Consider the following 27970-nt stretch of genomic DNA (forward strand, 5'->3'; position numbering starts at 1 on the left):
ATTATGAAACCTACGTTCGGTGTCGAAGACGCTGATAGGTCCCTAAGAATACAATACAGTGTTGACGCGGACGTCCTTAGGCAATATGGCAATGAAAAATACTAAGACTAGTTAAATAACAAATCAAACAATATTTTAATACATTATTTATTACAATATACAAATACATCACCATATTATATATTAAGCTTACAAACAAATTTAATCGTAAAATTATCAGAGTACGTGGGTACTTTTATGCTTAACATTACTAATTTAAAAAGTAGGTGAATTTTAGTTATCTTAATATTAATAAATTGGAAAATTCCTAATTATTAATTTAACGCAAATGAAATATTTTACAAGGAATGCTAACGAATTCATTTGTCAGGCTTATTCAGACAAGAATTTTGTCATTCGATTATTGTTTGGGTGAATATATATCATCTGAAAAATGGCAAGTTAAATAGAATAAATAGCCGGTGGTATAGAAACTATATATTACATTGTGGGACTGTGTACTTCTGATAGTAAAAATAAAATTTTCTATTAAAACATTTAAGAAAAGTAAAAGTACTTATATTTTACATATTTTGGAGCCGGCAACCCAACAATATATCCATGAATACATTTTAAATACCTAAAACAATTCAAAGACGATGTCGGCCTCTCGTCCTTTCTCGCTCCCGTCCGCCAGTCTCGAGTAGTTGTAGCGTTTACACAATAAATTAGCTGTTAGTGTACTGGAGGAGTTCGTAATTTTAATAAATCGAATCCGCGTACAATACACTATTGTGTCTTAAAAAGTGATAGAAACAACGCAGTTTTATTCAACATTTAGTTAGATTGGGCATGAAGCGAGACAAAATATTTTTTAACACTTAATGCGATATCGTTAATTGAATACAAAATGTTTTTTGTGAATATCGACCAGTGTGATTAGTAAATAAGTCGCTTTCGATCTTTAAAATACGCGAAGGACGTCACTGCAACATGTGTTACATATGTTTTATAGAATATTCTATTATTTAAGCCCAATAAAATTAAAGGAAAAGTAGGAATCGGAATATACTTTTAAATCGGTATCAAATATATAAATTCGTTAAAAAACTGAGTTTAAATCATTTGGAAATTCATGGGCAACCCATATATAACAGTGAAATGGAATTTCACGGTAGGAATTCATATCCAGAGAAACAACATTTGGCATTAATATTTGTATAGCAATTTAATGGAATTCACGACCCAGGGCATTGCTTAAAAGTTACAAAACCAATGCGATATAAAATTAAAATTAGACACTGACATTTGCCACTGTCACAGATAACTTTATTATTACTTATATTCACTACATTATTTTGTAAAATTGCAGTTTATATCATAAAGGAAAGACCGAGAAGTAATTCATATATAAAACAAAAAATTATAACTTACTACATTACTGAAAAAACTCACGATAACTATTTTTTATATTGCTATAAATATTATACGACATCTTAAACTTTCTAGAGACTTACGATATTACTTATGATCAGCAAGTGATTCATTAAATCACGGAATTTTCTATTGTCATTAAATGCATGATTTGACATTCAAAAGAAGACAACTTTATTCAACGGAATACCCTCTAAACATTATTTATTGGTATAGCCGTTAACTTTTTATAAATGATTGAATCGAAATAAGTTTCGGTATAAGGTATAAGTACCTTAAATATAATTTGAGAGCATAACTAAACAAACATCTTATTAAAGATTACATGCTTCGAATATCATTTAAAGTTATATATTAATATATGAGCAATCTACAAACTTAAACTAAATGCTACTCACGTGACCTAACAAGTTTTTTTTTAACTCATACATCAGGAAAAACAGAAACTTATATAAAAAGATAAAAAAGTATCCGTAATATACTAAATGATTCAGCTACAATATAATAAATAAGCACATGTAGGTAAAGTTTAAACACAAGGTTCGACGTAGTTCCCCGGGAACAGCCCCGTGACCCCGTCCATAACGCCCTCCCACCAGCCATCGTCGTTCTTCTTCAGCACGTATATAACGGCGCTCTCCTGGAACGACAGCTCGTCCTCCTTGTCCGCGTAGTAATCGTAGATGGCTACCACTGTCGAAAAGATGGAGAATCAGACGATATACGAAATAGTTGATATTACCTTTTTAAGAAAGGTTTATTACACCTTTCTTAAAAAGGTAATATCAACTATTTCGTATATCGTAGAAAGTGCTCCTAAGGGCAAAATTTGTACTAACAAATTGTCACTTAATCGCAATTGAAACGAAACGTAATCCTTGTCGTCCGACCATTTTCCGATTCCACTAACCAGCTGCGGTTCGGTCGAACTTAAGTCGAAATATAATCCAGATTGTATCAGTGATGAGTTTTTTCCGTGAGATATAGTCGAAGTTGGATCAGAAAAGAATCGAGAACGTATCATAACCGTCATAATTTAGTAGAATTAGTCCGCTGTATATATGACAGCAACTGTATTTCAGAAATGCTTCATTTTAAAACATTACATTTAAAAAACTATTTTACTTCATAAAAGCTCATCGCCCGAAATTAACTATATATTATTTGCATCTTTTTATATGGTGTTGGTTGCAATAACGCTGTCGTTAGGTTATCACTTCACGACATATACTTTGTTTTGTGTTCCTGTTCCATGAAACAGAAACATCCATGGATGACGACTTTTTGTTTTTTTGGTCAATGACTTCAACGTCAGAAGCTGAGATATTCCTTTAATACTAGATATAATAATAAAGAATGTTACACACTTGTGCGTGGGATAGTATACCTTTTTCGATGTAATTCTTTGGCACCCAACCGGGTAAATCTTCCTCATCAGGTACTATTGCTGGCACAGCATTAGTGTACTGATTGCCCATCTTATTCTGTTGTATTAAAAAAATAAATCAAAAACAATAAATACACGTGCTTCACTATATTGATTATTATTATATTATTAAGAGGATAAGGAAAATTTTGTCACCAGCGTCCTTTAATGATAACATTGGTTTTATTTCTTAAATTTAATATTATTGGAAAAGTCTTGAGGTCACCTGAATGTGTGCCTCTTTAAGATTTCATTTGGTACACTTTAGTTAATTTATTGTGATAAGTTTTCGGAGTGGTTCGCGGCGGTCACATAGAGACTGCTAGTTGCTGGGACTCATTAATATTATAACAAAATTAATATTCTAAACCTTAAATATTTTTAGTTACAATTCGAATGAAAGAGGAACAAAGTACATAAACTTTTTAAATACATGTAAATAAACAAAATAAAGTAATGCTAAATCCTATAGTCCCAGGGACACTATTTTCTTACTTTCATACTCCAACGAGACATTAAGCCAACACAACCGAAGAGATCGGAGCGCAGCAAGGTTTTATTTTGCCATCTAAACAACTACTGAGAATTGGTCGACGAGCTGCGGCGGCGAGGGGAGGGCGGGGTCTCACCTGCAGGTGATGCGGGCGGCCGAACGCGTCGGCGGCCAGCTCGTCGTCGAGCGGCGGCGGGGGGAGGGGCGGCGACACCGAGCCGCCGCGCGCCGAGCCGCCGCCCGACGCCGACGACGACGACGCGCGCTGCGGGCACGAGGCGGTTTATCGGTATATGTATCGGACGTATTAGGGTCGGTGATGCGTTAGGTGGGAATCAAGATTTACGGGGATTTATTTGGGGGGATCTTTAGGGGAAAAATTAACAAATAGAAAAGTGTAAAATAAAATCTAAAATATTGCATGAAAAGAATATGAGGAGGAGGCAAAAAATAAATAAAAGTTTAAATTTGAGAAAAGAAAACTTAAGAAATTAAAAAAAAAATCAAATTGTTTTTTTAAATTTTTATATGAATTTAGTATTATTTAGGAGACTTTTAAGTCCGTCCAAGGATAAAAAAACCTGTAGGATTTGGGATCCCTGTAGTGTGTAGTAAGTAGTATTAGTACACCCGACACGTCGGTATATACTAGTCTACTTTGGAAAAGTTGTCTCATAAGAATATGTAAACAATTCATTTATTCTGTTCATTATATACAAATCGATCAAATCATAAAAGAAATAGATTAATCACTAATAAACTGTAGATTAGTAATGTCTAATACGACTTAATAATCCTAAATATATATTTACAAAAAAAAAATAACATCCCAGTCGTGAACCAACCAAGTTTATCTTTAAATGAATCCACAACTTTCTGATATAACATTTCAAAAAAATGTAAAATGATTGCAAAAATATAAAATTAAAATACATGTACTTGTTTAACACTTACATGTCCAGGGAGACTCATCGAATGTTGGCTATGTTCTCCGTCTGAGCCGATTAGTGGAGAAGGTGGAGCTGAAATTAAAAATTAAAACAAATAATTTCCTATTTTTTATCGCACTAAATCTAATTGAAAATACATTATGTTACATAACCAAATCTATAATAATATTTTTAACTTGCATAATATTATAATATAACTTTAGATAATCGAGTATCATTGACAGCTCAGTTTATACATATAGCCAGCCCTCTTCCAACCACAAGACGACAAAAAAACTAAATTTGTCATTGACTTGATGCAATATTTTAGTCATCGCGGCTAAAATTACGTTTTATTTGAATCTTTTGAAGAAAAATAAAGCAAATAAAAATAGATATTTAATTGGAATAGTGTTGTTATTAAAATAAATACATATTAATAAAGTACTATTAGTAGTAAACAATACAGCTGAGCTAATAGCAAATTACATGGAATACGTAAATCTACGGTTTGGCTAATATGACTCTCATTGCTTAAGATTACTTACGTGGCATACTAGAATGTAGATCCTGTTGGGAATAGTTTGATGGTGACTGGTGCTGATTTGGATGTACCATTCCAACCTTGAAGTTAAAAAGTATCGAAATTTATTTTATTTTACAGTTATTTCAAAGTTGTTTTAACAATAATAATTCTAACTGAATTATTAATAAATATAGTCCGAGATAATATATTTTAGAAGTAAATAATCCCATTAATATCCTTCTCGCAGGGCTACAGTAAGCCCTTGTACTGCTCCACGGCTAGTTGGCAAACATGTAGTACAATTTCATCCAGCACATTCAGGTTAGCCCCGAATGATTTTTTTTAATTTCCAAGTGTGAATCAAATTATAAACACAAATTGTGGACATAAAATGCAGTATCTAGTATTCATATACAATTTTTTTGTATTAGTCATATGACTATGACAATTAAAAGAACAAAGTTCTACCTGGGGCTGTGCAACGGGTAGCGTGGAGTACCCGGGTGGGCGGCGCGGGTAGTTGGGCGCGTAGTGCGACGGCACCTGCGGCGGCGCCACGGCCGGCGGCGTGCGGTACTCGCGGGACGACTTGCCTGCAGCCGAATACAAAGCCATTATCAACTAATACAATTGTCCCGTTATGTTTTGTTTCCAGCTAACAGTTTAGTGAAGTACTAATATTATATAATTATTGATTCATTGGCTAAACCATAATTTTAGAGGTTTATGTCAAATTTATATTATATGCTTAATAGGCATAAAAGAATATTAGGAATTAATAGTATGTACTATTTACTGCTATTTCTTTATTTTAATAAGCAAATTAATTTAATAAAAATTAAACAAGATCTAATTCAGACATTATTGTAAAATAGTCCAAAACAAAATTTTAACAATATTAAAACAATAATTTTATTTTTAAACAAAATCTAATCTTAGTTTAATTGCAGTTTTCTAAATCATAATAAAATATATATTTAATAAGATGCCCACACCATAATGTTGGGATCTACAGTCCTGCTTTTAATTATGGTTATGAGCAAGAATTTATACCCAGTGTGCCTCTCCCTAATGTGCCTGTATTAGCAGCGGAAGCGGAGCGCACAACTGCTGGTGGTGTTGGAGGTTTAGTGGTAGGAGCTGGTAGTGGAGCAGCTCCAGGTGCAGAACCTGATCGACGACCGCGAGGTGTACCATTACTGCCGCTGCTCCAACGGGCCCCATGGCCAATGTCATCGAGAGCTAAACAGACAACAGATAGCAACATTTAAAAAGCAACTTATAATGTTACAAACATAAAATGAAGTCAATAATAAAATTATACTTAAACACCTATATGACATATTTTTGCTACAGTGACATAAAAAACAAGACATACATTTTCGTTTATATATTTTGTACAAAAATAATGAAACCTATTGATGAATTAAAGTACTTTGGTGCTGGAATAATAATCAGGGTTATAATCCAGTTACAATGAATCCATAAATATTTATTTATTACCAAGCATATATAGGTACTATAGGAGTAATGTTATCAGCATCTTTTTTGATGCAATAAAAGGTTTAACCATTGTTTTATATGATTGATATGTATTTTGAATCTGAATATGAAATTTTTAAGCACAATATCAATTATAGTTTCAATAATATTTATTATTATTCTGTTTTTTTTTTTTATGATATAGGTAGGCGGATGAGTACCTGATGGTAAGTGGTCACCACTGCCCATAGACAATGTAAGAAATATTAACCATTACTTACATCGCAAATGCACCACCAATCTGTCACCCAAGATGTCACGTCCCTTGTGCCTGTAGTTACACTGACTCACTCACCTTTCAAACCGGAACACAACAATATTGAATACTGCTTTTTAGCAGTAGAATAAAGTTCTACCTGCGGCTGTGCAAAAGGCAGCGTGGAGTACCCGGGTGGGTTTGTAGATTACAGTTACATAGCACTATAATATCTGATTTTAGTACTGAGTTGTATTTGAATTTTTAACAGGTTGAAAAAATCTAACTAAGCTTTAATAAAAAACATTGTATACCTAAAATGGTCATTCAAATTTAATACAAAAAGAAACATACCTGTGTAATCAATATTCTTCCTAACATATTTTATTGGCTTCTCTGGGTTTGCTGGTGCAATTATTTTATATTGTCGATTAGTGACCTTATTAGCTGTTAGTACTCCTATTTCCCTTCTAGCAACTTTCTCTTTGTGAATAGCCACTGTTTGAGCAATATGGTTCATCTGACCTTCCATTTCTGCCAATTGCATTGTTTGCAGTTCCAATAGCTGCAGGAAGTTGTATGCAAGTGTATTTATTTGATATGCTACACTTGCTAAGGACTGTGTTGTGTAATTTTTGGTACTCTCTAAAGCCAGCCTCTTGTTTTCAGATTGAAAGTAATTTGCTTCACAATATTCTGCAACCCTCTCAAGGTTGGTGTGGCTGTCTGTAAGATGGTTCCGCCCTTCCGGTATATCAGTTTGAAGTAACGCTGCTAACTCTGCCATTTCGGTCCTAAAATTAAGGATATAGTTAGTTGCTTGACAATAACTGTAGTACCTATTGTGTATTAACTATGATTATTATGGTAAAATAACAGGATTAAATAATTTATCACATACATTTAATTTTGCACTGTTTACGAAATTAATAATGCTGCAGACGGAAGGTATTAAATAATCTATCTTCATTAAATGTTTATTTTTAATTTACCTTTTTATAATGTTATTGCGATTCGAAGGATTCACTTAAGTTCTATATTTCACCGATTAAGTTAAATACAAGATTTTAAAATAATCATTAACAATTTCAATAAAACTTAAAGTTTAATCTTATAATAAAATAAACACTCCACCCACAACGAGTCAATTGACAATTAATTTATTTTTAATTCTTAACAGTAGTGTTGCCCTATATTTGATGGTAAAAGGATAAATCAATTAATAATGATTATAATGAAAAATGGAAATATTGTAAATTATTGCTTTTTCGATGGATTTTTTACTGGTTAAAATACGAAAAAAGTAATTAAAAATCTTTTTGATTCCTGTAATAATACAATTTTATTATATTATAACTCTAATCTGAGGCATATTATTTTACAATAATTAATACTATCACGTTGCAATAATGATTAATAAGATTTTACATTTTATTCAATAATAATTGTTTCTATTATAATTTTTCACGTTTTGGTAGTAGCAGAAAAAACAAACAATCATCCGTACTTTGCTTTATTATCCTATATAACCAATCTTCTTTTTATATATTTTATATTTCTATAAAATGCAAATAGTTGGTCTTAAAAATGAAATATTGAAAATAAATATACATATTTCTGCAAATATCATTTAATTTAGCAAATGGCAACAGTATTTATATTTTTTATTAGATATTTTATTATCTGTTCTATCGGCCAATTGGACAATCGTTAGGTGCCAATTTTTAGTGCAATTCTTGTTTTAATAAATGCTATATTGATAATTCTTGTGTCTTAAAAATGTAAAAATCTATAAAAACCCATTCAAAAGTTTTACAAAATGGGAACCAACGGTAATGGACGTCGCGGAGGCGCTAAACAATTGGATGTTCGCCGGCCCATGGAAGAAGGGGAGTGTATGAGCCTGAACGACGAGAGCCCTGAATTGGATTTTGTGTATGATGATTGCGATTCACAAGCAAATGAAATTGCTGAACTTTACAGTTACACCGAACATCCCGAGTTTCAATTTAATGTGAAAGCATTTGAGGATATAATGGAAGAATTCAATTTTCCTCCAAGTTGGCAAAGATTAACAAATCAACAACAGCGCTCTGTTGTTATGAAGTTACTAGATCACCTGGATGTTGCAGTGACTGAGATCCGAATGCGGGCAATGCGATGCATATTGTATTTGGCTCAAGGTTGCTGGGCCGAAATGCAGTCTGATACGGAACAAGCTCATTGGGCTCGTCTTAATATAATGACTTTGTATGAAATGGGAACATTTTCTGCATTCGTAGAACTTTTAAATTTAGAAATTGTTAGAAGTAATGCTGCTGTAGCATCTAGAAAGCTTGCAGAATCTTTAGCAGATTCAACTAACTTGAGAGTAATTTTATCTGTTCTGTACCTCATAACGGAACATATGAGAACTGAAAAAGATAATCCTAACTCAGAGTATATTCATTTGTTTAAAACATTTAAGGAAGAAATAGGAACACCCTTTGGAGAAGAATTGCTGCCAGTTAAACTTTTAGGAATGGTTACTCAATTATGTGTGGGAACGACTCCTCATTTTCCTATGAAAAAAGTATTACTGTTATTGTGGAAAATTTTACTGGTTTACCTTGGGGGTTCCAAAGAAATAAAGGAGAGAAAAGCCAAATTACGTGAGAAATATGGTTTGCCCCCCGTAACCGAAGATACTCTTGAAGTCATAAAGGGAATGCGTTCAAGTTCTCCTCCTCCTAGTGCAGCAGATATGATTGAAAACCAAAATCCGGGTCAGAGAAAACTAAAAGAAAATGAAAGGGCACTTCGAAGGCAAACATTTATAAAACAAACATCTCTTGATGAATCTGATGAGCAAATTTTTACCGACAAAGAGGAAACTGGCAATGGCTCTGAAGATTATTCTATGGAATTTCAGTCAATGTCCAATGAAGGTATGCAGAATATGAATCAAAATTGCCCAGATTACATGTACATTAAACGGTTTGATAGTCCTCCACCACCTCCTCCCTTGCCTAGATGCTTGCCATGGAGGTCTAAAGTTCGTCAAAAAGATATTGACATGTTCTTAGATAACGTAAGAATAAAATTTGTTGGTTACTCACTACCTGGTGACAGACAGACAATAGCTGGCTTACCACAACCTATTCATGAAGGTATTGAGATATTAAAGAAACACATGTACACCAGTCTTGCTGAAGTTCAAGCAGAAAGAGAAATTGAAATAGCTCGAAGCCCTCTTACTAGAGGTGAAAAAGAAGTAGAAGAAACTGAGGCAGAAGTTTTGTACAGAGCCATGCTGTCAAATCTTCCACAGTATATGATTGCACTATTGAAGATATTATTAGCTGCAACACCCACCTCTACAGCAAAAACATATTCCATGAACATAATGGCTGATGTTTTGCCTGAAGAAATGCCCATGACAGTGCTGCAGTCATTAAAACTTGGTATTGATGTAAACAGACACAAAGAAATCATTGTCAAAGCTGTAACAGCTATATTGCTACTGCTTTTGAAACATTTTAAATTAAATCATGTGTACCAGTTTGAATTTATGTCACAGCATTTGGTATTTGCTAATTGTATGCCTTTAGTAGTGAAATTTTTTAATCAAAATATTCTCTCTTACATAGGAGCAAAGAATACAATACCAATATTCGACTTTCCTGCCTGTGTTATAGGCGAACAACCTGAACTTACCAAAGAATGTTTGGAAATAGGTGACTCTCCAGTTCCATATTCTTGGAGGAATGTTTTCTCATGTATAAATCTTTTGAGAATATTAAATAAATTAACAAAGTGGAAAAATGCTAGAATTATGATGTTGGTTGTAGTTAAAAGTTCTCCAATACTGAAACGTACTTTAAAGGTGAGACATGCTTTGATGCAGTTTTATGTACTGAAGTTGCTAAAAATGCAAACTAAATACTTAGGTCGCCAGTGGAGGAAAACTAACATGAAAACAATAAGTGCAATATACTCAAAAGTAAGACATAGGCTCAATGATGACTGGGCTTTTGGGAATGAAATTGATGCACGACCTTGGGATTTTCAAGACGAAGAATGTGCTCTTAAGGTCAGTGTAGATCGGTTCAATCAAAGAAGATATGGTACTGATTACCTAGAGAGTGAATTGTCACCAGTCGACACAGACATTAACAGTGTTCTAGATGTGAATGTTGAACTTGATGAGGAATTTAAAAGTAATTATGAGCTATGGCTTGATCAAGAGGTATATAATAATGAAATCAACTGGGATGTTTTGTTATCAGCATGAAACAAATAAGTTAAAAAATGTAAAAACATATTTGTAGTTTTTCTTTTATATTATTTTAATCAAGTTTTAAACTAGATTTTCTGTATCAAAACTATTAAATAAATTTATTATACATGTAACTTCAGTGTTTACGAACAATGTACAGTTTTATTTGCATGGTGTTAGATTTCCCATGTATTTATGAATTAAATTAGAAGATATTTTAGTATATTATCTATATTATTGCAAATAAAGTTAGCAATGAAAGCAGTATAGCTGAAAAGCTTTTTTGAAATCTCAAACTATGTATTTTTTCTGTAAATGGTTATTTATTTGTCATATTTTGTCTCCAATATAAAAAATCTTTTGATATTATAAGATCATATATTTTATTTTAATGTTGCACAAGCTTTGAAAATGACGTATTTTGAACACTAAAGAAGTGAGTACTTACATGTACCCTCAGCATGACTGAAATGATATGAATGCATGAATAAAATATATTTCTCAACAAAAAGATGATATGATTATTATTAAAATTTATCTGTCTGAAATAAAAGGGCGAAATTTATTCAGACAAATAAAAATACTCCTAATAGTCAGATTACATCATATTAATAAAAATTGAAACATTCAAATACGCAAAATAGTTGTAGGCTATAGATTTTATTTCATAGAATTTGTAAAAAGTATGATAAACTTTTCCGTATAAATTTAATAAAAATATTGTTTTTTATATAATCAATATTATGTTCTGAGATACAAGTAGGTATTTACTCATATTACAGATTTGAATTATATTTTATAAAAATAACCATTTAAATAAAGTAATTTTTAATATGATTACATCAAGTATTTGACTACATTTATTATTTTAGAGAAATATATTATAGAATAGATGTGTTTTGATTTCACTATATATTACAATTTAGTTTGTTTGCAAAAAGTAATGAAATCAATTATTCAGAACAGATGAAAAACATGAATTGTTAAATAAATGTTTTTTTTTTCATTGTATATTACGTCTATTAGGTAAAGCTACTTCTTGGTGTATTATAATAATTTGTCTATGAAATAAACTATCTAAGATTTGTAATGTTTTGGTAAATAGCATATACTTATATATAATTCAAATTATATAACTTAGGTAAACAATAAATGTTCTGGTTCTGAGCTCCTGTTAATTTAGGACGGGGTACTTTTTGTATTATTTCACGAAAGTGTAAATAAAATAAAATAAATGTGTATGTTATTTATAGTTTTATTATTTCAATAGGTATGTCATAAAATCTGGAAAAAAGATTTTTTATCAAAAAGAATATTAAAAATGAACGTTCTTGTTTAAATGTTTCGAATAGTTTTACTCTCAATTAACATTGAAGTACTTAACTGATAATGTAACTTTCATAAAAGCTTACTATTCAATATCTGAGAGTTAAGAGAAATAGATTAATTCATAAGGCAAACTTTATTAAAAGTGATAAGTATTAAACATGAAACTGTTGTGTTGCATTTTTAATTTACATTGCTTCGATGTTTTTAAGAAAGGTGCACTATATTACGATTTAGTAATCTCTGTCTCTGAGGTTGCTCTCGATTTTATTATATAAATGAAAAATGAAAAATATGAAGGTATCTAGGGCTGTGACTTGTGCTTAGTAACATTCATATAAGAGAAAAGAATAATTAGCGAAACCACCATGTTTTAAACACAATTATCGCGTTAAACGCTATATGAATTGAATACTCCATTATAGAATTAATCAAAAGTGTACAATTAGGTATTTAACATAAAACGAGTAGTATGAACTCCCTAAAATAATACCGTCGGCTCTCGTCAGCCATGGAGCCGAATGACTTTACCACCGTGTTACGTTACGTTTACATTTATTACATATTAATATTACATTTATATATTAACCATATAATATTACATTTATATATTAACCAGAAAACGACAATCCTGTTTTTTACTTCCCATATAATTGTAATTATGAAATTTAAGCTATTTTGTCACTACTTTGAATTGTTGGCTTGATTACTTTATGGCATTAATTATTATATATATGTATATAAACTGGTCAGAAATAGTCACAATTGTTTAAACAGTTTAATAAAAGTACCTAGTACGGATCTCATCAGTTTTGAAGGCGCACCATGCATGTTCTTATTAGATGACGTCCGTGAGAGGACAAATGAAGACAATATAAAATACAAATTAGAAATATATATGGACGCCGATAATTTAACGTAGATGAGAGCACCTTTGTGAGTGAACAGATCTATAATGATCTATCAGACCACGGTAATGTCTTTGATTAGATGCATTAATTGTAAAAAAAATACTTTAGATAAATAGAATGTCTAAATACAAACAGTAAACCTTATTTAAAAAAAAAATTGTTACATAAATACTACCCGGGCTACCAATAAATATTATATTTTTTTAAATTTTATAATTTCAAATTGAAGTAAACGGCAACGGGATAATATGAATTTAAGGTAACTAAAAACCGAAAACAAATGCGCTTATAACATTTTCGTACCATTAAGTACAAAAAGGATTTTAATAGCATAAGCAACCTGGGTTTGTTCTCACGTCAAACGTCGCTTCGTTGACATCAAAACATTTATAATATTGGGTATTATAATGGATCCTCTATCCTCTCTACGGGGGCACTTAAGAGCCGCGAGGGTGAAATACTGTTCTTTTATCAAATTTGTGTTTGTTATTTAATTTAGGTATAACTCAAAGTTTTCTGTTAATCTGAATAATAAGAACACCAATAGCAAATGCTTTAGTTTTAAATGTCAGAAAGACAAAAGGCGTAAGAGTAGCCCTTACTACTAATGTAGGAAAGCAATACTTAAAGCTAACTTTAGACAATAGTGATCTAAATGTAACTGATGGTACAATTCAATTTAGACTCAAAACTTCTATGGATTCCTGATTTATTGTCCCTGACTCATCTAAGCAGCATGTATGATGATGTTGGTACTGCTCGATCAGTAGTAGGTACCTACTTTGCTTATTTTTTTAGCATTTGGAAGAACGCTACAGACATTTAAACTGTATTCATTCTGCAAAAGAGAGCAGTCCGATCTATTTATAATCTTCCAGCTCGAGACTCTCTTTGGGTATGTTTTAAAAAAATAAACAGTTGCTTCACTATACAGTTGTTTACGACATCATTATGAATATTCACAATAAATTAAATCTTTTCGAAAAAAAAGCAGTGTTTATCATTGTATAAACAAGAGGAGAAAACTAGTTTCCGACATCTAACTAATTTTCACAGTCATTTTCAACTCGATCTATCAAAAAATTTAACTCTTATGGTAAAATACAATTGTTAAATAAAGCATATTACTTAATAGAATAATTTGTTAATGATAAAGAAGCGTGGAGTTAATAGTTGTTGATTTCTATGCACGATTTATATAAATTTTAATTGTACTTTATAACATAAACACTGTAATTAAAATAGTGGAAAAGTAACTGAGTTTCTTTTCGGTTTTCTCAATAGATTTTACTTTCCGAATCGGTGATAGTTTTACTTTTATGTAATTCAATACTGCAACATGACGATTCAAAAGTTTTTCTATGAGCCTATTTGAATTAAAAATATTTTTATTTGATTTTACTTTCTTTAATTAAATAATATTTTATTTATTAGAGTAGCCAATAAATTTTCAATGTTTTGGTTGTAGGTCCCTTAAATAAAATAATATTTTTATGTCATCGAACTATTTTAAATTTACTTCCATTTTGGAAAAAATAATAGACATAAAGATATATTATATTATTCGTTGTATACGGCACACAGACTAACAGTTACAATACGATACAATCTTAACGCTGAAGATTTTTCTGCTCTATAACCCGTATAATCTTTTAGTTCAAACAGCGTAGAAGAGCTAAGCGATCTTTTGCATTTTCTCTGTGTTTCATATTCACTTACACGTATAAAATACATATTCTATAAAACAACTTTATTTTTAAAAATGCTCCAAGTAGCGTTCTGTGCATCTATTTTTTCTATAGTTTTATCTTCACAAGTGTTTGAAGATGATTTAAATTTGAATGATATTTTGCGATCGGATTTAATGCCGACGTATTTTATGGTTGATGTAAAAAGTAAAAAAAATGTAAGCGAAATTGTAATGGAAAGTAGAATGCCATCAGTAAATGGTTCAATTGATGCAGCACTCTCTACATTGGATTTTCACAGGTATTGTTGAAGTTTGACCAGTTTTTTTAATTTATCTTCTTTTACATATTAGATATAAGTATAATATTTTTATGCTTAAAATTAGTTATTTCAAGTGATCTTTTTAATGTTTTGTAACGAAGGCTGTAAAAATTAAGAGGACTGATTCAGTGCTCTAAAATGTATGCAATTTTATAATTGAATTAAGACAGCATGACACTTTATTATTAAAAAGTAAAATAGTAATGCCTGTAAATATTCCACTTCTAATGTTTTCTTTTGAAGAGAAGGGTTGGAGCTTATCCACCACACTAATCCAATTTGTGTGCACAAGTATAATTTATTAATTATTATCTTTGAAGGAAAATGATGAACGAATACCAATGTCGTAACTATATCGCTGAGCAAATACTAGATGAAATGGGTAAAAATGTATTACAGGATCGTTTTGGTAAACCGTTTGAAAATAATAATATATTCAGTAAAAAGGTATTGACACGGCGCTCGCATGATTTAAGAGACAACGTTTTACATGATTCTGGTTCCTCAAATTACCAAGAATGGTTGGCTAAGTGAGTATTTCAATTGTTGATTCGCTATTATTCAAAATACCAGTTGTACAACCCATAGTACTTAACATAGAATTAAAGACGTAAACACTAAATTTGAAGATTTTCAAGTAATTTGTTGATCAAAATTTACTTTACAATTTTATTCTTATTTATTTCCCTTACAGAGTGATGGCTCTCAATGACGTATACCGACGCTATAATTTATCTGTATATAATCCTAACTTTAACAACACTGATCAAAATGATGCTTTATATCGTCCGCAACCTCGAGAAGGTTATGAGGTCGCTGAGCCCACAGAAACGACCCTCGGAGACACTGATGGGATCATGTACGACGTTTCTAAACACAGTATGGGTTGTTTAATTTATTTATATCGTTGACTACCAATTCGGCCTAATTTCGATCGGGTCGTTTTAAATACTATTTGGACATTTATTTTTAAATATGGTATATGAACAATTTTGTACAATAACTCAGGTTGGTCCATACTTCAATTATTCCTCGGTAGTTCATCTGTCAATACTTTTTTTTATGACATGGTGAAATATTCATAAGATTAAGTTTTTATGCACATACATTAAAGTAGCGATTGACGTTTATCTAGATATAGAAAGATTGTATAATTCTGTCAAAAGGTGTTGAATTCGTCTTAAAAGAAACATATTATATCCTAAACTCTTTCCTGAAATACAAACGAGTAGCATTGTTAAATTAACATTATAGTAGGGCTTAGTAAACCAATCATTACTGATTTTACAGAAGAAGAGTATTTTGCTTGTCGGAAATCAAAATATTTTTATACAAGCATGTTGTAATGAGTATGCATTTGCATTTTATAGGTGGAGGCTATGAGTATTCAATGCCTCCTCCACCGCCACCAATGTATCACCACCCGTCGTCATCAATACACGAAATACACGAGGAATACGCCGTAGAAAAGGAATCTCACGGACTGGGCTTAGCAGACCTTTTTGACATATCCCTCACAGGCATTGCTTTTTTATCATTTGGCATGTTCGTGCTACAAGTGCTGATGTGCATCACAATGGTTTGTAATTTTTTTACTTCGGTGTGTTTGATGATCTCGATTTGTAATTAATTGATTTCCTTCAAACTAAAAACTTTCCTTCATTTAATACGTTGAATTTATTCAAATCAATGTATTTTATTAAGTATAGCGTATGTCTACACCTCACTTATTAATACGGAACTATTACTATTTGACTTTTATATTCAATTCCGAGTGGACAAGCTATTACCACGTTGATATTTTTTTATAGCGATACTAGTTTTTTCATAAAAAATAAAAACACTTTCTCTACATCATATATACATTAATAACTTATACATTTTTACTAGAATTGGTTTAGTTCAAACTCCTGTTTCAATCGTTGGTTGGTTTTAATAGGATCACAATCGGGTAAAAAAGCACTAATATTTTTAATACCAAGATATGAAAAAAGAATTTATTCTCGTGCCAAACATAAACCAATCTATAACAGTCTTACATACGAATACTCTTAATTATATCTTATATTATAGTAGGACATCATAATATATTATTCCTTAATTTTAGAATCACCCGCAACCACAACTCATGCAGGTAGTCGACAACACAGACACAGTTAACGTCGATGATGTTTTTCGTATTAAAAGAGAATCAGAGCCGCCTAATCGATCTATATCAGCTCTCAATAATTTAGCCAGATACGCCATGATGGCGATTAAACCTCAGACACCTTTATGCATGTACCGTACACTGTGTATGGGTAACAAACATGCGAGGAATATGCGAGATAGGAACAGATATTGGTTGCCGGTATGGCAGTAAGTATTTCTTCTATCTTAATTCTGCTGCTGAATATATTTTATTTTACTCTGCTATCTTCTAAACAATCTTTATTCAAGAAAAATATTTTCTTATTTGGGTGAATCTTTTTAATTGTCCATTACAATAAAACAATCATTTTATCTATAGATAGTAATATTATAAATGCTAAAGCAACTCTGTCTATATGTCTACACCAGTCTTTTGTCTGTTGTTTGGCCAAAACCAATGAACCGAATTTGTTAAAATTTAGTATGACTACTTTTTATGCGTAAAACTTGACGACCAACCGCTTAAACGCGAGCGAAGACGGGACTGACAACTAGTTAAATATGAATTAGTTCAATATTTCGATGGCTAAAATAAACTTTAATAACGTTTATGTTAAAGCGCCGGAGTAGCTTGGACACGCGGCGGCGCTCTCGGTGCCCTGCGAGCCTCTATTCTCGGTCTTGGTGGAGCTGACTGCGAAGAATTTTATCCGAAGCGAAACTGTACTTAAAATGCTTAAAAAGTATATTCCATTTTTGTTCATTTTTAGAATATACATAAAAAAATATATTAAAGCATATAACAGTCCATACAAGTACAGTCCCATCGAAGTTTATATATCAAACAAAAGTAGATTACTAAATTATTTCTATATTAAGAATATTTTTATGAGTAAAAGAATAATTTTCACTAACTTCATGTTCGTTGATGTTTTACAATTGTTAAGATTACGTAAATTTTGCTTAATAATATATTTACATGAATGTAGAAAAAAGCGTGAGATTTAGCCTATAAAATAATTTTATTGATTAATTGACAATTAGGTCTATTTGGAATCGAATCGATATCAATCTTGGACTAGGAACACAACAAGACTACACCCTAAAAAATATCTCGTGACTAAGGATTTATTCAATCCATCCTCTAACGGTTTGTTTAATATTATATACTAGACGAGAGATAATAAAGATCCTATAGATATATCAGTCGCTTAAATTCACTAATCTGCAATCACTAATAAAGGTTGATGTTATCATTAGATAAACTAATTATTAGTTTTTTGAATACTTATTCTTGTTAACAGAACACTATAAGTCTATGCTGTTGAGGTTTTATTTCCTATTCACTCTGTAATTAGGTACCTATATCGTCAAATGTACACACAAAAATTTGGTGTAGGGCTATGTGCAAGACCGTCAGAGTAGGTACTACCCACTTATCATATTTTCAACTGCCAAGCAGCAATACTTACTATTATTGTGTAGTATAGGGATAAGTGAGCCAGTGTTACAACTGGCACAAGGGACATACGCGGATCAGGTTGGTGACGCATTGCTTAAGTATGAAATGGTTAAACTTTAATACGGCGCCAATCTCCATTGACAGTGGTGACTAAGGTGTTCAATTGGTTCGACCGCCCATTTATGCCGAAAACATAGTAAATACTTACCTTCATAACATGTCAGCTTAATAATCAGGAATAATATAAAGTAATAAAAGTTATTAGAATTATGATATGTACAGTTTAATATTTACATTCGTTTCACTAAATACATAATATAATTCAATTATAAACATTTTCTTTCTGAAAATCTAATAAGTATTGTATTGTAACATAGTACATGTTACAATACAATACTTATTTATTTATTTCTTACATGTTTGACAATAATTTATAATAACAATGTTATTACACGTTTATAAAAATTAGTATACTTTATTCTAAGTATTTATATTAGTAGTGATATGTTTATCTCGATTTTAATTTTTTTTTTCATTATGCTTATTGATGATTATTTTTAACTTAACGTTAAAAAAACATATAACATATACGCTAATTTAATTTAAACTTACGAACTTTGAGAATATTTTAGTTAGAATTAAAAATTATAAAATGAGAAAATTGTTGACTATTCATTATAAAGCTATTATAGCTAATATGATTTTATAATTAATTATGAAACGTTAATAAATTTACAAACCTAAAAAGGAACTTTTGCCTTTACAATAACATCAATACAGGCATTTAATATTTACATAATATATACGTAATATATACGCTTGTAAGCAATTTGGAAGATTTATCTATTTCATTAAATAACCTTTTATTACGATTAAACATTGTGTAGTATTAACATAATTTAATTATGCCTGAACGAAATATTTAAAGGTTGATATATAAAAATTAAAAGTAAATAATAATTAAGTAAACATGTAATAGATACACTATTTAAATATATTATGAACAGAGGTTTTTAAGATTTTGCTTCAATTTATTAACACAAGTAACTTATCAGCTTTTTTCTTTGACGTCATAACTTTACTAACGATGTCGCAATAGTTACAGCTTAAGTAAAGTGACAGAAGTAGCGAGTTACAGCATAATTGTGTACATTTAACACTGTAATTAAAATAGTAAATAATATACAAAACATTACAAATTGAGTGAGCACGACTAATCTTTATAGATCTACAGGTGCATATTAGCAGACCTGTATTAATAAAAACATATATTTAATATATTAATAATAATAATTGAAAAGTTAAATACAGCCTTTTAAAAAATACGTAACTATATTTTTTTCTCTACGTGCGTCACTATCCAATAATTTTTTTTTCAAATTAAATTGTTTATAATACCATTCATGAAACACATTCGAGATTTTTTTAAATGTGGTCAAATATAAGTACCAATTACTTACATAATTTAAGCCTTTATTCTTATGGATTTACTGTGTTAGATATTTAACCTTATAATGCTCAATGTTTTTTTTTTTAATAAATATCGAATAAAATGTCAGTTTGTATTTCGAAAATCTTTAAAAATAAAGTCCCGAACCTTTTAACAAAATAAATCGTTTAATCTGATCCAGTTGCGGAGCTTGTAATGTCAAACTACGAATAATAATTAATTAATGATTTTTATTGTTTGACACTAAGGCTGTGACGTCGGGATAGTGACTGGAGTAAACACACAACTAAGTGGTGCGTATGCGTAAGGGTTTAAAAGAGAATAATTTTGAGGGCCATGTCCGAAGATATGTCCGGAAAATAATCCTTGACGTTGTGCGATTTTAAGGCGAGATGTAAGCTGTTTCTTCCACTTCGTTCTTCGGTTTTGAAACCACGTTTTAATTTGTACTTCTGTAAGGCCAAGAGCCTTAGAAAGCTCCAGCCGCTTCGATACACTGAGATACTTATCAAGTTTAAATTCAGCTTCTAATCTTTCTAGTTGCTTTGCACTGTACGCCTGTCGTGGTTTCCGTTCAGGCCCGGCTCGACGTGGTCTTCTATTATTTTTATCATCTGTTAAAGATAGAACAAAATTAAAGACAAATCTGGTTTAAATATTTCTTATTATTTTTCATTCAATGGCTAATATACCCAAATATCTCATTTTTATAAAATCTTCCATAATTATGGCGATGAATTTTAATGATTTTAATGACCTATTTTCAAATTTAGTTAGAAAATAAAAAAAAATTTTATAACGGGAAACAATATTATATTCTAGCGTTAATTTAAATTTTAGTAATATGTAACGAGCTCTTAAAATAAGATAAATGAAACACGCCTAAATTTACAAAGTAGCTGCTCTCACTTAAAACAAACATATGGTAAATTTTTTCTCAAGTACTAATCGGAATTGTCACAGGCTCTTGTTAAGTGGCTATAAACACAATCAGGGTATTTGCGTTGCGCCTGCGCAGTTTGAAATCTCATATGTCAATAACGCATTGTGGCGGGTGTATCGTGTGTGATGGCCTCGCTAACAGACTGCTAACAACTTACGTAAGCGATTTTAGATGTTTTCAGAAATGAATTAATTTGTATCTCGTAAGAGACAAGATAGACCACTAAAGAACTAAATCACAGATCAACACGTGGATATCTGCTTACGGGCGGTAATATAGTACAAGGGTATATAATAGTATAAGTGTCTCTGATACTGAATTTCGAAAAACACAAAAACAGAAATAAATCCTTTCAGGATTCACTTATTAAAATTAGGTGATATATTTTATTATTTATTTTCCGAGAATGATTAATGATAGTACCAACACGTAGATATCCAAATAATTTCCTTCGTAATTAATAATGTTTAATAAATTTTTTTTATACTTGAGTAGGTATTTTGAATTATAATTTTTTTGTAGTAATTTGTAGCCTTTTAATAAATATGAACATTACATTAAAAACAGCATTAAATGTTTATAGCTTAAAATTTTATTTATTAAGTACATAATAATATCTATATGATAAATGGTCGCATGCTCAAAATAAATTACTTTAATGTGTTTATTTGATTATTCCATAATTTCAAATATCAAATTAAATTAGAGTCCAGCAATAATGTGAGCGTGGCATTAGCACAATTTACAAAAATTCGTGTATCATCTTTTCTCGATATACTTCCAACAGCTCAGCGTGTTAAGGCGGGGTGTAAATAAGCGAGCTTTGTCAGTAATTATCGACGCGGCAGCTGTTTACCGACACGTGGGTGCGAAGTCGCGACCACCGTCCGACGGCTGGCGACAATTCGTCGAATGTGTCTTCGGACTTATCACACTAAACGGAACGCCATGTATGGTCTATTAGCTTTGCTCGTTAGAAGAGTGGACACAAATTTTAGCGCTATTTTTATTATTGGAAATATTTATTGCTTATTATAAAGCAATCAGATTAGGTAAATTGTGACGCAAATGGTGCTTTGTTGACTCCAATAAACTATGTTTTACAATAAATGTTAGCATATCATCAATGGAAGCTAATATTATTTTTCAATAAATACTAACTAACTAAATCACGACTGATATATTCAAACAATTTTGGTGGTCAATAATAACAACTACAAATAAGATGCTTTCGAGTTTAAAATAGGTAACTTCATTCATTAATTATTTAAAATTCGGAAAATATTACGGCACGGAAGAAATGTTATGAAATTATAAATTCTATTGTGTGGTATGGGCTTTGACATGTATGTAAATGTAGTTAAAATGTTTTATCACGACGAGACCTCCTGCCTCTTCTCGGATGTTACACATGACACACTAATTTTATAGCCACCGAAATTCCGAGTGGTCATCGCGACGAATGTGACAAAATACTTGACAAACTAACGATTTTTTAGGTATGCATAGGTGACAAATTGAAACCGTTTTGGAGAATAACTACTTTTTAATTTATTTGATAAAGGTCTTTAGTCTTATCTAATTTAAAATGAAAAAAGATAAATGCATTAATCCTATAAATCCATAACTTCAAATCAATGATTTGTCATTCAAATTTCTTAATTTAAATTTAATATACATAAATAAGATAGACACAATTAGTTGTTGCTATTGTAAATAAAGTACTTTTTAAATAGTAACGAAAATATGCCCACTAAATTTCTATCCTTCTACGAGTGAATGTTTCTTTACTTTCACGTGATATTAACAAACGGAACATATTCATTATTATCAAAACCTATATCAGTTAAAATTGGTAATATCATCTTAGTTTCCTTATTTCACGTCTGTCTGTCGGACTACTGAAATGGCCTACACAGATATACTTATGTATACATAAAATAATTAAGTTCATCCCTCTTAATACTAAATAACAATTATTCATGACTAAGGGATGATTGCGTGTGGTTGAAATATTACGGTAATGTGCGTGTGAAGATTCGCACCCGACCGTCATCACGCGATGCGGCACATGCTATATTTTCGTGTAGCACTTGGGTGTTACTGTGATAAGCAGTCCACGTATCATAATGTGATATTACACCGCATATCTTGCAGCTTCATATTGAATTGTCATAGAACTAAAAATATAAGTATATCGTCATATAAACTTGCTAAACTTCCTTAGCGTATTTTTGAAAACTAAATTAAAGGTACATTAGATCATATACATTATTTTGATCCAATCCTTTTTTTCCTTAATAAGGAATTACAAGTTGATTAGCGATGTCACCTATAGTATTTATCCGGTTTTGGTCGAAAATTGCTTAACCATTTCCGAGAAATGATTATAACGCCTTAACTGTTATTTAATAAGCAGTTACGTGATCGTCATCGTGTTATGACACGCTAATTTTATGTAATAAATTTTAATGTTAAATAAATCCCGATTTTTGTCTTAAATACAATTTCTTACTCTTTTATTAATTCCCAGAATTATTATGACCACCGTACGTTTCATGTATTGGTACACGGACTAAAAGTTATTTGGAGAAATACATCTTACACATGGGTCGTGTAATCTTGACCATCCACTTTGGTCAGACTTTCCTCCAAGGCAGTGTGCTAATTCCAGATTCAACATATGTATAATACTAGCTGAACCAGCGGCTTTATCCGCGCGAAATTTATAAAACACAAACTTCCAAACCGCGTTTAACCCCTTAGGGGTAAAGTTTCGTAAAATCCGTCCTTAGCGGATGTCTATAAGGAACCTACCTGCCAAATTTCAAGTTTGTTAGTGTTTTAGTTTCTGAGATTTCGTGATTAATCAGCGAGTTTTAAGTATTTTTACTTGGTTTTGGGCTTTGTGCAAGCCCGTCTGGGTAGGTACCACCAACTCATCAGATATTCTAACGCCAAACAGCAGTGCTCAGTATTGAAGGGTGCGTGAGCCAGTGTAACTCCAGGCACAAGGGACATAACATCTTAGGTCCCAAGGTTGGTGGTGCGTGGGTGATGTAAGGAATGGTTAATATTTCTTACAGCGCCATTGTCTATGGGCGGTAGTGACCACTTACCATCAGGTGACCTATTGGCTCATCCGCCTACCGATATTATAAAAAAAAGAGTTAGTATAATGGCTGTTATATAATAAAATAACAGTGTTTTGCTAACTTTATTATAAGCCTGTGGATTCGTATAAACGCCATCGCTGCGTCACGATGCTGACTATAGAACTGTACAGGGCCTCACTCTATTGAAATAATGACAGTTTATCGCAATCGAATCGAAATGTAATCCGTTACTGTTCAGCCGAGTATTTATTCTACAAACGCAATGATCCAGTTGCGGTCGGAATCGTATCGTAACCGATATAAAGAAATAGTATTGGTCCTCAGGTACGATTAAGCAGGTGTGAATTTTTGTGTGGAAAAGTCGCAGTTGGATCAGAATAGAATCGAGAACGTATCACAATTGCTATAAGTTATTATAATTAGCCCGTTTGAAATATGGACGTCATAGGCAACGTTCTAGTGCTTTGGTTCGACTCGTTTCGAATCAATGCAGCCTATACTTTGTCTCAATCGTCAGTACAGTAAGTCAAAGTTTGAGCTATTCCTGAGTATAAATCACATTCTAGGTCAACTTGCCATTCTCGACCACATCATTGCCTACTTATCATAAGGTGAGATAATGGTCAAAACGTAGGGTTTTTTTATCAGAGATAAAGAGAGTCTCAGTGTTGACATAACTAATATTCGCACATAAGAATTACTCAAAATAACTGAAATTGTTGCTGAGATATATATAATATGTTGATCATTGACACTGTTTTTTACGTTGGTTGGTGCGTTTTTTACGTCGATCCAGAAGTATATTTAAAGTCAGACATCGCTTGTTAGGCTATGTATAGAGTAGCTTCTAAAACCTATCGCTTTATACAATTTGGCTAAATCACAAAATCCTAAACAAGATGTCTTGTCATAATGCATCTCGATTTGAATCTAAAATCGCAATTCTTCTAAATAATCTAAAGCTAACGGTTATCCTGCTAAGCAATGCCATTTAGAAATATAAACGTTAAATACTTCTATATAAAAGATAAATACATTTATATTTCTAAATGTCCCTGTCCTTACTTTACAAAAGTGTACAATCAGTAAAATTATTAGTTTTAACGAGAATTATTCAAAAAAATAGGCATAATGTGTATTAGAGGGTACTTTGACATTTTTTTAAAGAGTGTCAATCACACAAAATGATAGATTATGATTTGATCATATCGTATGCAAATAATTAATGTTTACAAAATATGAAAAAAAGCGAATTTTATACGATCGTTATATATTTGTGCCTGAAAAACGGTCCATAAAGGATTTTTTTTTGATCTTCTGCAGACTTCAGAACATAGGCTTTACCCTATTCAAAACGAGTCAGATCGAGTTGTGGAGATGTTCCGTGCCCTGGCCAGGTTAAATTTCTATAACGGAAGAAAATTCTTTTTTTTTTTTTTATTTGGTCGTGAATGACGTTTCAGTCTTATTTTCTTAGAATAATGACCTTAAATTCTAAAGTCATTATTGGGCATATCATCCAATCTATTTTCACCTATTTACTGGAATTCAGAAAAGTAACAGCTTGATTGCAAGCGACGCTTGGAAAATTCTATGTGCCAGCTTCATTCAAATCAATCTTGCCATTGTGGTGCTATCGCCATGGATAAACCTGGTTAGTCCACTGAAACTACGAGACAAAGTATTTTGGAAAGAACTATCCTCTTAGCCCAAAAAACAAAATTTAGTGATGCTTCTATAACAATGTTCTAAAGGAATCATTTTCATTGATAATATGGCAAAATGACTGAAGATTAATCTTGTTAAGGTTAAATTGCTAAGAGAGCGATTATAGAAAACTTTATGGTTCAACGTCATAGTAAACCTGTGTAATATCGTCTTTAATTTGCATGATGTTTGCAATTCTGCAAACCATGTGGCCTCTACCGACGTTTACAAGATTATACTTTTACTATTTACTGTATATATAAAATACCATAAAATGTAGACGTTGGTTGTTGTGTAGCAAGCCAATGAGCATACGCGTGGCCCGCCAGCAACTCGGCACCGTTGAGTGCATTCAGCTCTGGACACGTTGAAGTCGACGAAACTGTCAAAGGTAATAGGAAATTAACTGACAAGGCTAGATGCAATTAAAATAAAATGTACTGTTAAAATAATAAATAAGACCTTAAAAGTTACATTAGTTAATCCACTAATGAAATTACTGGATTTGAGAATAAGATATTATGAATTAAAAAATGTATACATAAAGAGAGATTTAATAGATGATTTCACGTAATTTACTTACGTCAAGAACCAGGGTACAATTTTTATATATCTTATATGATTAATTGTAATTATTTATAGCTGGATCTCTATCTTAGATTCTAATAAGTATTTAGAGATAGACAGTATCTAAGGGGTATTAAAATCTCTACAATACTTATTATTCTTTTAATATAAGATGTACAGAGATCTCTCTGTCTCCTTAGGAACTTTATATATATTTAACATTGTTACATAACACTTCTTAATACATTCGTAAGTTTATTTTAATTTCAAAATAACTAGACCACAAAATTAATGAATTACTGGAAAATTTACAACAAAATAATTCTTAATATATATTTACTTATTATATGTACTTATTACCCGTCGCGGCTTCGTTCGCAAAAGATTAAATAAAATGAGTAATAAGTATTTGAGATTTGCGCGCGTCATATTAATTTGTCTTGGTTTGTTCTAAAACAATATATATATATATATATATGTATCTAGATATGTAAATTGAATCAAATAGTTAATGATGGAAGGGTACACCACCGCATAAAATATAAAATTCAAGATTCAATTTGAAATACTACGTTAAGAAACGAAGAACTCTAAATTTCTTTATACACTACAAATAGTTAGAAGAGTCATAATGTTACTTTTTATAGATTTCTATTGATTAATATAATTATTATATTTTTATTAACCATAAATTAATTAGAACTATAGACAAATGACAAAATTATACCATTGTGTTCGTCTCCCGTTTCTTCTTTATTTCCTTCGTTTTCTTCGATTACCGATTGTGTTTGAAAATTACTACGATTATTACCTAAAATATTATCAATTAAGAAATTTTTTCCTCTATTATTCACTGCACTATTTTTGGTATTAACAGAGTTCATTGCATCACTCTCAAAACGATTGCTTGAATTTATAGTCATTCTATTTGAATGTAAGCTTTTGCTTAAAGAATAAATAGTATCTACGTTATTTAACGGGTTTGAGTTTAACGCGTAAGCACTGTGTTCTTTTTGATCACTGTTTTCACAAATCACATCAATTGTTTCATTCTCACTGTCGAATTCAGATTCAGATTCTGAATTATAACGTGTCTTTCCGTTTAGCTTAGCTCTGTTCGAGAAATTATCACGAAATGATGATCCAGAGTCATTTTCGCACGTGCTTGATATATCGTCAATCGAATTCATTATTTATTTAAAGCGTTATCATATTAAGTGAGTTTTATTAATTTTAATTCATAGTATCAACCTCATGACTAACATCTATCTCACGTAAATGTAACATTATTGAAGTCTATTCAGTCTGTCTCGCTGAGGTGTGAGATGATAATTGCTTCCGAAAATAGGTGGTGCCGTTTAGATTGATGCGGAAGCTGTAGGTATCACCGCGTAGAAGTTCTCTTTTGCTACTGGCTGATTACCAGATGGAGGGGATAACGCCATCTTAAGAGGTGGGGCTTAGGGAGCCGCCTGTGAAAATTCACACCTTTCTTTTATTTGATAACAAGTTATATGAGCTTTTTACCGTACAAAAGATTCCTAAAAGCTTATGATGAGATCTAC

The 27970-nt window shown here is 31.4% G+C and overlaps 4 protein-coding genes across 4 annotated transcripts; 2 read left to right on the forward strand and 2 right to left on the reverse strand.

The window, feature by feature from the left end:
- Positions 1-179: 179 nt before the first annotated feature.
- On the reverse strand, positions 180-7666 carry LOC125065377 (abl interactor 2). The gene is made up of 9 exons (XM_047672944.1): positions 7518-7666; positions 6880-7319; positions 5841-6029; positions 5256-5380; positions 4810-4885; positions 4287-4354; positions 3469-3597; positions 2801-2897; positions 180-2106 (listed from the first exon to the last, which is right to left on the reverse strand). Exons 2-9 carry the CDS (start codon positions 7310-7312, stop codon positions 1943-1945), a joined length of 1281 nt encoding a protein of 426 aa, XP_047528900.1. The 5' UTR covers positions 7313-7319; positions 7518-7666; the 3' UTR covers positions 180-1942.
- A 558-nt stretch (positions 7667-8224) lies between these two features.
- On the forward strand, positions 8225-11509 carry LOC125065302 (striatin-interacting protein 1). The gene has a single exon (XM_047672834.1). It carries the CDS (start codon positions 8345-8347, stop codon positions 10796-10798), a length of 2454 nt encoding a protein of 817 aa, XP_047528790.1. The 5' UTR covers positions 8225-8344; the 3' UTR covers positions 10799-11509.
- Positions 11510-14782: 3273 nt separating this feature from the next.
- Positions 14783-17891, forward strand: LOC125065429. The gene is made up of 6 exons (XM_047673010.1): positions 14783-15009; positions 15351-15560; positions 15725-15909; positions 16401-16609; positions 17138-17388; positions 17780-17891. Exons 1-6 carry the CDS (start codon positions 14783-14785, stop codon positions 17889-17891), a joined length of 1194 nt encoding a protein of 397 aa, XP_047528966.1.
- A 2173-nt stretch (positions 17892-20064) lies between these two features.
- Positions 20065-27595, reverse strand: LOC125065430 (barH-like 2 homeobox protein). Its single transcript, XM_047673011.1, has 3 exons — positions 27133-27595; positions 26107-26220; positions 20065-20686 (listed from the first exon to the last, which is right to left on the reverse strand). Exons 1-3 carry the CDS (start codon positions 27593-27595, stop codon positions 20316-20318), a joined length of 948 nt encoding a protein of 315 aa, XP_047528967.1. The 3' UTR covers positions 20065-20315.
- Between the last annotated feature and the right edge of the window lie 375 nt (positions 27596-27970).

The sequence above is a fragment of the Vanessa atalanta genome, chromosome 7, assembly GCF_905147765.1.
Source record: "Vanessa atalanta chromosome 7, ilVanAtal1.2, whole genome shotgun sequence".
Lineage (NCBI taxonomy): Eukaryota > Metazoa > Arthropoda > Insecta > Lepidoptera > Nymphalidae > Vanessa > Vanessa atalanta.